This window comes from Xiphophorus couchianus, chromosome 11, assembly GCF_001444195.1.
Source record: "Xiphophorus couchianus chromosome 11, X_couchianus-1.0, whole genome shotgun sequence".
Lineage (NCBI taxonomy): Eukaryota > Metazoa > Chordata > Actinopteri > Cyprinodontiformes > Poeciliidae > Xiphophorus > Xiphophorus couchianus.
Genome location: NC_040238.1, coordinates 11,150,635 through 11,166,564, shown reverse-complemented (window position 1 = coordinate 11,166,564; position 15,930 = coordinate 11,150,635). Strand labels below are relative to the sequence as shown.

The following is a 15,930-nucleotide window of genomic DNA, read 5'->3' as shown; positions in this document are numbered from 1 at the left end:
GCATCTGTTCGACGTCTGGAGAGGCGGAACACAGAGAGGCATGTTCTATTTGTGCATTTTCTGAACGCAGCTCTGTTTTTCCTCAACTCCCCCTCTCTGCCTCTACCTGCATGAAGCAGAGCTTTTCTCCCACTCTGCTCAGTCATCTCTGGTGCTAAGGTTATGGTTTTCAAGCTTGTCACCTCCTAACCTCTGCCTGGTCCGCTCCCCGGCCTCCCTGCTCCTGCAGCAGGCCCTCGCCGTCTCGCCATCACCTTCTGCCTCCAGCCAGCATTACCTCAGCTTTCTGCTTTCATGCATTAAACGGCTCTTAACCTTGGCATTTGAGAAGCAAAGCTGACCTAAACCCAGCATTTCAAACTACAGTAGTCAGATTCAAAACTGAGCTCATCCATTTAAATGGATGTTTTTTCCCAGATTGTTCTTTTTGCAACATTTTCTGAGCCATGTTTTACTGCTGTTGTTGATTTTACATTAAAAACACTAAAAATATCCTGTGAGTCCATTCAAAATAAGACAAAACTAGCTCATAAGTAACTCTTCACCAAGATACAGGAGTTTGTTTTAAGTCAATAATTCCTTCATATTGATGAAAGAGTGATATTTGCTCTGGAAGATTATTTCACTTATAACATGATATTTTCCCATGTTGTAAATGAAATAACCTGCCAGTGCAAGTAGCACTTTTACATCATTATTAAGGAATTATTGACTTAAAACAAAATCCTGTATCTTGCTGAAAAGTCACTTGTAAGTTAGTTGTGTCTTATTACATTGTACTAACATTTTGAACTTGAAACTAGACAAAAAAACTTGGTGAGATGTTGATGTTTTGCAGTGTACAATTCGCCTCCTGCCCCAACTCGTTTTTTGTTTCGGATGTTTGACCCCAGGTAATGAAACTCCGTGACCTTTAGTCCTCTTTCTTTGCCCATCTTCCTTTCATGCATAAACTTTTTGTTTTCCATGTCTTCTACTCTGCTATATTTGGAAACCGTCCACACTGCAGTAATATTGTGTTGTATCTACCGCATTTACTATCTGCATCAATAACACCACAGGACATATGAAGATATTAATATATCAGTGGAAATTTATATAGTTAGACATTCCTAGAGGCTATGAAATTCTCCCGCCTCGGTCCACCTCCATCGGCGTATCGTTGTGATGGATTAACGTGCCAGAAAAAAGGGAGTTACAGACATGGTCTCGTACACAAACCCATACATGCACGAGATTGTGAGACCACAAAACCCCAAGGCATGATGGTAAATGGATGAATAAAATAAACTCTTAAAGTCTATCTGGAGGAAAACTCAGCTGGATGATGGATCACGCTCTGCAGGGAGTTCGTTTCATAACTCCTGATTTTAAAACTTTCCATTTCTGTTTCCGGGGACGAATTTGATTTAGCCCAACAGCTAAATTAAGTGAAGCTACAAAGTCTATTTGCTAATAGGGACAGAGACACAAGGGATTTCTCCAGAGCAAACAGATTGTCAGTTTGTGTGTGAAAACATGTGATCCAAGCGAGGTCAAATGGAGCATGACTGCAAAATAAAAAAAATATTTGCCTGCAATTGATTTTCTGCTGCTTCACATTCTGTTCAGCCGCAGCCGATGCTTTCAAGAGCCAATTAAAGCGACTAAAAAGAAAATCTAACACTGTAAAAAAATATATATAAAAAAAATCAATACTGGGAACTATGTCCAAATGTCAAAACAAATTGAAAAGAGACGCAACATTGTGCATCGATTATATAACAGAGAAATTTAATCACAGAAACTGATCTTCCGCCAGGTTGGGATTCAATCTGAAGCATATTGTTTAGATATTTATTTCTCAGTTTTTACTGCAAATACACAAAATCTTTCCAAGTATTTTTTATCTAGTTTCTAGTGCAAATATTTCATTGCACATGAAATAAGTACACGTAAAACTTACAAGCAACTGTTCACCGAGATATAAGAGCCAGTTTTAAGTAAATTCTCCCTTAATATTGATAAAAAAGTATGCATTTAAATTAAAATATGGGAACATTTTTTGTTGCAATGAGAGATGGTTTCACTTATAACTAGAACCTTTTTCATTGATATTCAGGAATTATTGACCTAAAACAAGCCTCTATATCTTGCTGAAAAGTTACTTGTAAATTAGTTTTGCTTTATTTCAAGTGTATTAAAATATTTGCACTAGAAACTAGACAAAATACTTGACAAGATTTAATGTTTTTACAGTATTCAAACAAAACCAACTCTTACAATGAATTACATGTTGCACCTTAAACTTCCCTCTGAGATCGTCTTTAACAAAATTCACCCCGAAAAGATTCAAACATTGTTTTTAATTAGAAATGTTTCACGTGTCAACATTTTAAACTTTATCTAGACCATCTTTTCTAGTTGCTTTTCTCTGAGACTTACTACAGGGAAACAATGCGAGTCCTGTAACAACACAGGAAGGTGATTTATTAGCCATTAAAGTCTTCCTCACTCACCATCACATTTCTACCTCCTTATATTGTTCTTATTGACTTCACCAGTTGTTTTTGATTATTTCCCCTGGATTTCTGTCATGACTGCTTTTTGACATTATGCTGCAACAACCCTGTGAGCATCAGGACCCATTTCCTGTTCAGCTGGAAGTTGTTTAACTCTCGCAGCTCAGACCCATTTTCCTGTGAAAGGTCACCCACATTCACAAGTGATTTTCGTTACGCTGCTTTCTCTCATTTACCTGGTTTGGTTCAGTCTGAGCTCATTTTGATTTTTTTAACTATACCAATATACTTTAAAATTTTCTTAAATCAAACTATTCATTTAAATCATTTGGCTCCAAAAGTCCATTGATTGTTTAATTATTAAATGGCAAATTGGAACCCATTTATGTAACAATGTAAGTTAAGATTGTGTTTATTAACTCCTGTTTGATGTTAAATCCAAAGCCTCAGCTTCGCCATCTTATAACTATGCCCTGAATTCAACTTTCCACAGAGCTGCCTTTGATCACGTAATTATCACATCTCCACATGTTGGTTTTTACAACATACAACACTAAATAAATATATTTGTCCTGTTAAAACGATAAAGTTTTATCCCCACCCACAGGAAATGAGCTCATTTGCACAACTTTATGTGAAAGGGACATAAAATGTTTTTCTATAAACAGTTTAGTCAACATGATCTAAGAGTTTGAGTTTAAAATAGGACTTTAATTGTTTGAAGCTGGAGAAAATTTGGGACGGCTTTAGTGTTCAAATAAATTCAGGCTGTCAGCTTTAAATCTATTAATAATTGGTATAAAAATGAGGCTGAGATGCTGGAGTTCAGTGAAACACCCAAGAGTGAATGTAGAAAAGGTTTTCTAATAGCCAATGTTCAAAGTTTCAAGCTAATTATTCAGACAAGCGAATAAGAGATTAAAAAAAAAAATCTGAACAAAAACACAACAGCATGCTGAAGTTTATTATTTACTCTCCTGGCACTGATGCAGTTTCCTGATTTTAAAATATTACACCGAAAGCTGCTCCGTTCTGTCGGAAATTGGACTTAAAACGAGCATTTGAAACATTAAAAATGAAAACCCAGGAGGGGGACTCTCTCCCTGACTGCTAACGATTTGTTTGTGATGTATTCTGAGGAGCGCGTGCCGATGAAGTGCAAGCAATTTGGTCTTCATTTTCTTTCAGATTGCCTCATTTTCTTTTACCACAGTTACTGATTTCCCGTGTTTCCCAGAGCGTCTGCACGAAAAAAACCCAGATTGTTTTGGGATGGGGTGCGTTCTGGGGAGGAAGAGCTGCTGATTGGAACAACATCGGCATAAATAAGATAAAAAGCTCAATCATGACTCCAAATTGAACACATGTAAAATGATGTGGTCATATTATATTCTTATTTAGAAGAATAGTATCAGTGTGTTTGGCTTTGTACAAGACACAAGCGAGACACTATTAAGGATTGGTGCATAGAAATATAATGTACTCCTATTGTGGCTAAAATCAATAAAAACTAAAGATGTGTTCACACCTGAAGTTCTGGTAGACTTGGTTCGATTAGCAACCAAAATTGCATCATTTGTCATATTTCCAGCTGGTGTGGTTCGCTTTCACACTGCGCCATCTCAAACAAATCAAAGCCTTTGAAAAAGCTGCTGACCCGCTGGCCATTGGGGCACTGCAACAAGAAATAGCATTTATCCAGAAGGCCCTGTGTTGTAGTTCACGTCCTGCTTTCGGAGCGGTCTTCTGTCCGTTGGGTGTTCATATGCATTCAGACCGGACCAGAGTTCACCTCAACCAAACCGAGGCCGAGGTTTTTAGACAGACCAGCGTTGGCTTTTTTGTCCACATTAGAGTTTGATTACACATTCTCAAATAAAGTCGACTGCTAAATGGTCAGGTTCATCGTTACAGCTGAGTTGGTGCAAAGACGTCTGTTGGCTCCTTAAAAGAAACAGCTGAGAGAACGACGGAGTATTATGACTAATGTATTTATCCATCCATTCATCTTCTGATTGTCTGAAATATTAAAAAAAATTCATATTTATATTCTTAATTAATTTTGTGACCCACAAAAGTTTTAAGTTGCCAATGTTGAACACCACTAGCTCATGTAATGGATTCACTTAGAAACTTTTGATACAAATGTGGGTGATAAAGTCTTAATAACCACCATTTGAAAATTTCCATGAAAACAAACACAGATTCTCACCCAAAGATTCACTACATGAAAAATATAGATTTAAGGCTCCTGAATAACTAAATCATTAGCATTCCTTTCTGTCTTCATGTTGTTATGAGTTTAGGTCAGTTAGCTTCTTCCGCTCCAGTTCCTCGTTTGGTTTGTCAGTGAAGCTCCAGAAACAAAAAGCTCGTCTGTCACTTTGTGACTCTCAACCCATGCAAAATCTCACTGATGCTGAAGCGAAACTGAAGATCGATGATGAGCCCAAACAGCAGATCGACGCCGACCAGCTGAGACTCTCTGCTGGTTGAGCGCTCACGCATACAGCGTCAAACTATGTCACCTTGTTCTCATGCACCTCTGCGTTTCTCTCCTCAGACACCGCTTCCTGTAAGTCATCCTTCAAGTCGCTACAGAATATCAGCTGAAAGTTCATTCATGCACGCTGAGTTAACATGTTCCTGCTGTTAATTGTGGAGACGGGTCACCGTTTAAAGCTGCAGAAAAAAATGTGTTTTTTTTATACTTGTTGAAACTGTCACTATGTTGTGACAGTTTAATAATCTAAAAGAAAAAAAATCAAGCTCCTCTGGCTTCTCCCAGGTCTATATAGAACCAACCAATCAGAGCCAGGAGGCGGGTCTTAGTGTTGTTAATCACAGCTAGCACAGCCTGTCATGAATGCTTAAGCTAGTTAGCATAGCCACCGATTATTGCTGATAAACTGTTGACCTTTAACAGAAAGTTGTTTCTCCACCATTAGCACATTTATCAGCGAGTACATAATGTTGATTGACAGCACTAAGACCCTCCTCCTGGCTATGATTGGGTCTTTTTATCTTCAGGCAGCAATAGTAGCTCAGGAACGGGGTGAAGGAAATCAGTCTTTTCACATATTATCTCTCTCATAACATGTAGACAGTTTTTAACAAATATGTAAAAAATATTTTTTAATAAATATTACATATGCACCTTTAACCAATAACACATCAACTCAAAGTAAAACTGTAAGCAGACCAGAAGGGATCATTATTCTGCTGTAGGCTTTTGGCTCTTAAGAAAATTCAAACTTGCGAGTTTTAGGAAAGTTAATTAGACCAATGTAAATCTTGAAGCTTTAAAGTTGGAGTTGTGCTCCGTGAGACTTGGTACAAAAGTTTCTGGTAGTCAGAGTCGAGCTGCAGTAATGCCCTTCAGGCTAATTGAGAGACCGGATTTGCCCTGCATGTTGCAAAACAAGGTCTAATGCAAAATCTTATCAAACAGAATTTGATATATGAAGCCACCCTGAGTCAAAGTCTTTTTTTCCCCACCCTGCTTCCTCCTGGGACTACCAGGATGAAGATGTGGTTTCATCTTAGTTCATAAAGAGCATTCAGACAGCTTCTGCCTGCTGGAAATGGGATTGTACTCTGAATATAAATAATCAAAAACAATATTTTCCATGACTCTTAAGTCAAACATCTATTCTCACTTGTTTTGGAAGAAAAACTTGTTTCAAGAGGAATATACTATATACTCTTTGTGAAATGCAAATAAAAGACAAAAACAGAAATTTCTTGTGTCTGTGCAAAATTATGAATTTGCCACCGCGGCTTTCATTGGTGTCTCGAAACAAATTATAACTTCATAAAATCCCATTTATTTTATTAGGTTAAAATAAATCTTAAGAGCCCAAATTAGTAAGACGAATTTAAAAAGAAAGGGTTTGATGTAAATAAGAGATTTATTCCTCGTGAGAAAAAAAAAATCCTCCATCACAGACTCCTTCAGCTTCTGCTAACTATCCTAAATCTCTACATTTCCAAGATTCTCCGCAGCAGTAGACCAACAGTGTTACACTTCCATTCTAACAGAGGAAGGCTGAGCAGAAACCTCCCTAAATATTTAGTTCATAAGCTAAATATTTCTCTCTCAGCTACACATTTCATTAGCCAACTAAATATTTAGCTGGAAGCTAAATATTTATAAATGCATAAATAACACTCCTCCATGGGCTGCCACCTTATCGTGGTGGAGGGGTTTGAGTGCCCCAATGATCCTAGGAGCTATGCTGTCTGGGGCTTCATGCCCCTGGTAGGGTCACCCAAGGCAGACAGGTCCTAGGTGAGGGACCAGACAAAGTGCAGCCCGAAGACCCCAATGATGAAGGAAAACCTTGGACTTGGTGTTCCCTCGCCCGGACGCGAGTCACCGGGGCCCCACTCTGGAGCCAGGCCTGGAGGGGGGGCACGATGGCGAGCGTCTGGTGGCCGGGCTTTTACCCATGGAGCCCGGCCGGGCTCAGCCCGAAGACGAAACATGGGCCCCCCCTCCCATGGGCCCACCACCCGTGGGAGGGGCCAAAGGGGTCGGGTGCACTGTGTGATGGGTGGCGGCCAAGGGAGGGGACCCTGGCGGTCCGATCCTCGGTTGCAGAAACTGGCTCTTGGGACGTGGAATGTCACCTCTCTGGTGGGGAAGGAGCCGGAGCTAGTGCGTGAGGTCGAGAGGTTCCGGCTAGAAATAGTCGGTCTCACCTCGACGCATGGCTCTGGTTCTGGAACCAGTCTCCTTGAGAGGGGCTGGACATACTTCCACTCTGGAGTTGCCCAGGGAGAGAGACGTCGGGCAGGAGTGGGCATACTTGTTGCTCCCCATCTCGGCGCCTGTACGTTGGGGTTTACCCCGGTGAACGAGAGGGTAGGATCCCTCCGCCTACGGGTGGGGGGACGGGTTCTGACTGTCGTTTGTGCTTACGGGCCGAACGACAGTTCAGATTACCCACCCTTTTTGGAGTCCTTAGAGGGGGTACTGGAGAGTGCTCCTCCTGGGGACTCCCTTGTTCTGCTGGGGGACTTCAACGCTCACGTGGGCAACGACAGTGAGACCTGGAGGGGCGTGGTTGGGAGGAATGGCCCACCCGACCTGAACTCGAGCGGTGTTCTGTTGCTGGACTTCTGTGCTCACCATGGATTGTCCATAACGAACACCATGTTCAAGCATAAGGGTGTCCATATGTGCACTTGGCACCAGGACACCCTAAGCCGCAGTTCGATGATCGACTTTGTCATCGTTTCATCGGATCTGCGGCCGTATGTCTTGGACACTCGGGTGAAGAGAGGTGCGGAGCTGTCCACTGACCACTACCTGGTGGTGAGTTGGCTCCGGTGGCGGGGGCGAAAGCCGGTCAGACCTGGCAGGCCCAAACGTGTTGTGAGGGTCTGCTGGGAACGTCTGGCGGAATCCCCTGTGAGACGGAGCTTTAACTCCCATCTCCGGCAAAACTTCGAACACGTCCCGGGGGAGGTGGGGGACATGGAGTCTGAGTGGACCGTGTTCCGTGCCTCCATTGTCGAGGCGGCCGATCGGAGCTGTGGCCGCAAGGTTGTCGGTGCCTGTCGCGGCGGCAACCCTCGAACCCGTTGGTGGACACCTTCGGTGAGGGATGCCGTCAGGCTGAAGAAGGAGTCCTATCGAGCCTTTTTGGCCTGTGGGACTCCGGAAGCAGCTGATGGGTACCGGCGGGCGAAGCGGCATGCGGCTCGGGCGGTTGCTGAGGCAAAAACTCGGGTGTGGGAGGAGTTTGGAGAGGCCATGGAGAAAGACTTCCGCACGGCTTCGAGGCGATTCTGGTCCACCATCCGGCGTCTCAGGGGGGGGAAGCGGTGCAGCACCAACACTGTTTATAGTGGGGATGGTGTGCTGCTGACCTCTACTCGGGACGTTGTGGGCCGGTGGGCAGAGTACTTCGAAGACCTCCTCAATCCCACCAACATGCCTTCCACTGAGGAAGCGGAGCCTGGGGACTCTGGGTTGGGCTCTCCAATCTCTGGGGGCGAGGTCGCCGAGGTGGTTAAAAAGCTCCGCGGTGGCAAGGCCCCGGGGGTGGATGAGATCCGCCCGGAGTTCCTTAAGGCTCTGGATGTTGTAGGGTTGTGTTGGTTGACGCGACTCTGCAATATCGCATGGACATCGGGGGCAGTTCCCCTGGATTGGCAGACTGGGGTGGTGGTCCCCCTGTTCAAAAAGGGGGACCGGAGGGTGTGCTCCAATTATAGAGGGGTCACACTCTTAAGCCTCCCTGGCAAGGTCTATTCAGGGGTCCTGGAGAGGAGGGTCCGTCGGATAGTCGAACCTCGGATTCAGGAAGAGCAGTGTGGTTTTCGTCCTGGTCGTGGAACACTGGACCAGCTCTACACCCTCAGCAGGGTCCTGGAGGGTGCATGGGAGTTCGCCCAACCAGTCTACATGTGTTTTGTGGACTTGGAGAAGGCGTTCGACCGTGTCCCTCGGGGAGCCCTGTGGGGGGTTCTCCGGGAGTATGGGGTACCGGGCCCTTTGATACGGGCTGTCAGGTCCCTGTATGACCGGTGTCAGAGTCTGGTCCGCATTGCCGGCAGTAAGTCGGGCTCGTTTCCGGTGAGAGTTGGACTCCGCCAGGGCTGCCCTTTGTCACCGATTCTGTTCATCACTTTCATGGACAGAATTTCTAGGCGCAGCCAAGGTGTTGAGGGGATCCGATTTGGTGGCCTCAGGATCTCATCTCTGCTTTTCGCAGACGATGTGGTCCTTTTGGCTTCATCAGATCGTGATCTGCAGCTCTCGCTGGATCGGTTCGCAGCCGAGTGTGAAGCGGCCGGGATGGGGATCAGTGCCTCCAAATCCGAGGCCATGGTCTTGAGCCGGAAAAGGGTAGAGTGCCTTCTCCGGGTCAGGGGGGGGTGTCCTGCCCCAAGTGGAGGAGTTTAAGTATCTCGGGATCTTGTTCACGAATGGGGGAAGAAGGGAGCGGGAGATCGACAGGCGGATTGGCGCAGCGTCTGCTGTCAAGCGGGCGCTGTACCGGTCCGTCGTGGTGAAGAGAGAGCTGAGCCAAAAAGCGAAGCTCTCGATTTACCGGTCGATCTACGTTCCCACCCTCATCTATGGTCATGAGCTTTGGGTCATGACCGAAAGAACGAGATCGCGGATACAAGCGGCCGAAATGGGTTTTCTCCGTAGGGTGGCTGGGCTCTCCCTTAGAGATAGGGTGAGAAGCTCAGTCATCCGGGAGGGACTCAGAGTAGAGCCGCTGCTCCTTCACATCGAGAGGAGCCAGTTGAGGTGGCTTGGGCATCTGGTCAGGATGCCTCCTGGACGCCTCCCTGGTGAGGTGTTCCGGGCACGTCCCACCGGGAGGAGGCCCCGGGGAAGACCCAGGACACGCTGGAGGGACTATGTCTCTCGGCTGGCCTGGGAACGCCTCGGGATTCCCCCGGAGGAGCTGGAAGAAGTGGCTGGGGAGAGGGAAGTCTGGGCCTCCCTTCTGAAGCTGCTACCCCCGCGACCCAACCTCGGATAAGCGGAAGAAGATGGATGGATGGATGGATGCATAAATAACAATGAAAATAGGACTTTGAAAAATTAAGCCCTATTTTTCTCCCATGAAAGGCTAAATGATATAGTTATTGCTGTTAATATTGACTGTGTAACTTTACAAATGGATATTGCATATTTATGCAACTTGGAAATTAGGCTTGTATTTTTTATTTTTGAAAACAATATTTTTGACCATATTTTGATAGTTTTGTGGCCTTGTATTAATTTTTAACACAGAGATTCTTAACCTGCTGAACCTTTGTCCTTGACATTACAAAAGACATATCGACATATTGGGATGTGCATGAAAGCACAAAATGCTTCCAGTAAAATGAGAAAAGAAATCATAATTAGATCTTTTTATCTGTATACATCTATAATGTCTAGAGATGCAGGCAGAGCTTAAGTATTATGAAACGACACGTGCCGCTGTGAGATCATTTTCAAAGCGCTGCATTTACATAAAGTCCCAAAAGAACATGCAGTTTAAGACACAACAGGTCTGATAACATGAAACTTGTCCTGTTTTTATTTATGTGGTCTTAAATGGCAGGTCGTTGTTACCTGAGTGCAGCATGTCTGCTGGAAGCTCTAGCCTTCATCCTGAAGAAATGACGGGCATTTTATTACGCTTTCCATCAAGATAATTAACAATGACGAGCACAAAGATGCGCCGTGCCTCTTAATGTGCGTCTCACAAAACAAAGTGCTTTGCTTTCAGAGGATGCACTGATGAAATACAAATGTAGCTTCTTGAAATGCAAGAAGAAAATGACAAACTTTTACCGTGTTTTGGACTTCCCTGCTTTTCTACTGCTTCTCATAAATGCAAAGTAAGCAGATGGTCCAACTGCAAAATAAGCCACTGCAGACCACCTGCATGGTAAGAGAGTTCCCTGGACAGCTGCAGAGCTTTGCAGCAGAGTCTCCAAGATGCAACGGCCTTCTTGGGACTCTTTCAAATTTATTGAACACGTCAAGGTTTATAGTCAGAGGAAGACGAAGGAGGACAGGCGGCAAATAAGAATTAGCATGTTTACAATCACTTAGGAAGATGCTCGCATATATATTTTAGCTGCAGTTGTATGAGAGGCAAATGGTAAAACTTAAATATTTCAAGACTTTACGTCTTCCTACTGCTGCTGCCAGAGCACTATCACCCAGACGTTTGTGGGTCAGCTTAAACATAAACGATGAAGCACAAACTTTAAACTTTGTACATCTAAAGCTAAATGAATCGTGCAGATGAGTTTATTTCTGTTCTACTGTCTGTCTGTGGATGAGATATGTTGGCAGATATTAAGGAATAATCTCTGATTTGAGGACCAACAGTGAATTCTGCTCAAATCTGGCCTCTTAGTTCTCCTTCAGATCCTTAATCCTTCAGATTAAGTCTCCGTCTCCCACCAGGTTTCTCTGATTCTTGGAATTTTCTGTTCACCAAACAATTTGTCTTTAAACTTTTTTATATATGTGAAATGATGCAAAGATTCTGCCACTTTTTTCTTGATCTGATTTGCTATTTGAAATGAACTGATTTCGTGCAGGTTTTCTGATATGCTACACAAAGAATTAAACTTCATATCAAAACTTCTCATACAGCCCAGAACCCACGTTTGATCCTCAAATGAGTGCAAGACTACTCATTAGATATTTTTCACTTTTGCTTAGAGAAAAAATGCATTACAGTTCACATATACATAAACCTTTTATAAAATACATTTTCTAATGTGTTTAAGTTGCAAGACGTCTTTCGGTGGCCTGCCAGTCGGGAAATAAGAAGCAGGAATGAAAGAGAAGTTTAGAGCAGCTGGATTCTTAATTTTGTGAGAGGGGCCACTGATGGTCTTAGTTAACTATAATGGATTATTGTCCTGCTGGGAACTGTGACTTAAATTAAGGTGGAAAGACATCCAACTGTGACACCAGACACACTGAACTTAATTTTATTTGCTGTATTATTCTTGAAGTATGCTAAATGTTTGCAGGTTCTTCTTTCAAATGTGTTTCTTTTGGAGATAAACATCTGGTGTTGGGTTATCGACAGTAAAACGTATGTTGCATACAAAGTTTATTTCAGAATTAAATAAACTTAATTAATTTAATCGACAAATCAAATAAATTAAGTTTGTTCATTTAATGATTAAAATAATATTACGCTAGTTACTTTATGCTTACATAAAAGCAAGCATAAAAGTATTGCTTACTTTTATGTAAGCAATAAAAGCATACACTCATATCTGCCTCCTGTGTTGACCAAAACTTTTATGCAGTGTCATCAGGTTTTACTTTCACTCTGCATCATACAACTATTAATATTTATCACAATCTGAGCTCCATGGTAACTTTGCTGCTAATATTAGGAGGCTGATTTATTAATTTATTATGTGAATGCAAAGGTCCAAGTTTATCTCATCATCATCATCATCATCATCATCATCATCATCATCATCATCATCAGTGTTTTCCCCTTTCATTTAGGCAGAACTTTATGATCATATAACTATTAATCTTTATCTTAGCCTGAGCTCCATCTCATCAGTTCAAACTTTAATTGGCTGTGTAAACAGCGGACCCTCAGCAAACCATAGTTGTCTGCAAATAGTTAACATCCACTAATACGTGAGAACCCTAGTGCTTATAATTTTAATAGTTTAAACCCCAATATGATGTCTTAGCACTACCACGAAAGATAATAACTACAATTTTCCATATCTCCACTCTTAGGGGTACAGCCAATCAGCAGAAAGAAAAATAAATGGCACTTCTGGATTGGCTGCTTTCCAAATGCTAGCCAAAAGTGTGTTAAGCAGCATTCTGTCTAGGTATTTAAAATTAACAAGCGAACTTTTCTTTACAATATTTTACATATGCTCTACAGAAAATAAATAGGCCAAGAGGCAAATTTTCTATGAATAATTTGGAGCTAATTTCCACAGAAAATACTGAAAATACTGTAGAATTTAAATTCTCAGCATTTATATCAGCCCTACTTTTAGTGTCCATGTCCACACTTAAATACAGACCTTTCCCGGTTTAATTTCTGATAAACCAACACACTTTTTTAATGTGCTCAGGGAGAGGGAACATCAGGACAGTCAGACATCTTTAAAAGTTTGCATCATAAGCTAAGACAAAAAAAATGAAACATTCATTATATTAATTAAGTGAAACCTGACTGGATAAACAAAACAGCAGGAAATTTGTGAGCTGAAAATCCTCTAAAGATATTTGAAGCAATAATTTCTTGACATCTTATTTGGACGATTTATTGGGTCAAAATTGAGTCGGCAAGGCAGGTTTTACCATCAGCTGTTCAATTGATGCGTAATTATTTATGTACCCTTCAACGTAGTATAAACAAGCTATTGCTCATTTAAAGTGATGGATTAGTGGCACATCTCTTCTCCCTATTTTGCTTTGATGGAAGGCATCCATCAGGCAACAATTCTCCGCCCCGACAGGCTAAAACTGTGATCTTTCAGGGTGATCAAAACTCTCACCAACCGCTACCTATCTCTGTCCCCATAAATGACCGCTGAAGCACCTGTAAATCACAGCCTCGGCATAATAACTTCTGCTGCTTCCTTTATAGGGACCTCTGAACCTGGAGCATTAACATGCAGGGGAGCAGCAGAGCGTGCTTACAGGGGCTGGGGTTCTGTTTCATAATATAAACAGATTAGATGTGGAGAAAGAACAGAAAATTATGAAAATGTCTTTTTCTTCTTCTTGATGCTATTAGAACTGGCTTCAGTTCCAACACCGATGTCACCAAATTAGTTGCTGAGATTAGGGAGGATGGCACGACAAGACAAGAAAACAAGCAATCAAACAACGGTTCAATCATGAAGTAGGTAAAAACATTTAAAAAAAAAATAACACCAAGAAATTCAGAACAAAAGCAACACACCACCTCAAGAACTGATAAACATCCAGCAATTGACAGTTATTAGTCTGAAAAGGGGCTACAAATCCCTTTTCTAAGGCTTTTGGATTGATGCAAACCACAGAGAGCGATTATTCCCAAATGGAGAAAATATGAAATAATAATGAACATTCCCAGAAGTGGCCAGCCTACCAAAATTACTCCAGGATCACATTAAGGACTCATCTACAAGATCACAGAAGAAAATCTAAACCTCGGCAATCCCTCAGTTGAATAGGTTAAAGTCATATTTTGTGATTTATCAATAAAGAGCCTGGACAAAAATGGCTTCCAGGTGAGGGTTCTGAGGCCAGAACCACTGCTGACACAAAAGAGTAAAAAAAGTTCTGTCTCACGTTTTCCAAAAACTTCTTGATAATCTCCAACACTGTTGGGAAAGAATTCTTTGGACAGATGAGACGTCATACTGACAGTGACAGTCACATAATCTGTACAAAAAGATCTTATTCTCCACTTCCTCCCTGAGCTACTATTGTAGTCTGAAGAAATGCATCACTTCTGACTAATAACAACCAATCAGAGCCAGGAGGATGGTCTTAGCGCTGTCAATCATTCTCATGTGCGAACAAGTGCTCGTGAAAAAAAATACTGTTATAGCAAAACCGCTTAGTCGCCATCAGTGGCTATGCTAACTAGCCTGAGAGTTCATGACAGGCTATGCTAGCTGCAGCATAGCAGAGAGAAGGGAAGAAGATAAGCAGCGCCACACAGAGGGTGATTGACAGCACTAAGACCCACCTTCTAGCTCTGATTCACTGTTTAAAGTTAGAACTGAGAGCAGGCAGAGGAGCTCGTAAAGGAATATATTTTATAAATACTGGTTGGTTTTAATTGGGTTTAGTTAACAATAAAGCTGCATTCATCACTAATGTATGAGTTGGTTCACCTTCAGCACAGTGGAGCCCAGCTCCAGGCCCACAAGAATTGTCCTGTCCACTAGCTCTGCGATCTTTGGGTCGACCACCTTCAGGGAGTCCTGGACGAGGTCTGTGACGTCCACCTGCCAGTCTGGTCCCAGCATGGTGATGACTTGATCCGTTCCCTCCGTGGAAGTGGTGTGGAACTGGGTCAGCACTTTGACCACGGCCCGCTGGTACTGGAGGGCACACCCGCGATTCGTTCGCCGGTCGTCGTCATCGTCATCTGCATCGCTGTCCCTAGTGCTCCTTGGACAGAGAAAAGAAAAACACCCAAATATATATTAGAGGGCACCTATTATGCAAAATGTGGGTCTTTACTGCTTCTATAAACAGCCCAACCGCTTAAAAAAACATTGATTAGTTTCAAAAACCTTCAGAATGAAACGTTACACATTGCTCCGCAAAGTCACGCCTGTTACCTAGCAACCCAAGCTGAGGTCCAGCACATTTGGTCAACTACTATTTTAGAACAGAATATACTTTATTGATCCCCAATCACAAATTGCTTATTTGTTAAGAAGCTACTCCATTCAAAGTGTTAAATATTAGCAAATAGAAATTTAACCATAAGCAATATAAAATGTATAAAAAAAGTGTGATATTGTAGGTAATTGAAATATGTTCTCAACATAAAATAAATAAATAAATAAAATAACCAGTACATATATGAAAATATGTTAATCTATAAATGAATCTATAAATGAGTCCAGAGTAATCTTAGACTTAAAGACACTCAGATTTGGATGTTCTTTAATCTAATAGCTTTATTGGTTTTATGCATTGTACAATGGCTGCTGGAAAAGAAATGTTTTGTTGTTAACTTATTATTCCGAAATCACTCACTACATTCTTGTGGGCTGTGATTTTCAAAGATGTGTGGTTATATAATTGCTCATCTGTTTGCAGCCATTTTCACACGAGTGTAAATGTTGAGGTGAGGGGCGTGGCCAGCAGCAGCTTATTTGGACTTAAAGTGACAAGAGGCCCTAAAACAGCTCATTCTGAAAGGAACTCAATATAGGCAGAACTGAGCAG

The 15,930-nt window shown here is 42.3% G+C and overlaps 1 protein-coding gene across 2 annotated transcripts in view; it reads right to left on the bottom strand.

The window, feature by feature from the left end:
• tmem132e (transmembrane protein 132E) overlaps positions 1-15,930 on the bottom strand; it is a 432,688-nt gene that overhangs the window by 15,321 nt on the left and 401,437 nt on the right. For both annotated transcript variants that reach the window (XM_028031671.1, XM_028031670.1), the window contains exon 7: positions 14,862-15,141. In XM_028031671.1, coding sequence (XP_027887472.1) covers positions 14,862-15,141 — 280 coding nt within the window. The remainder of the gene's footprint in view (positions 1-14,861; positions 15,142-15,930) is intronic.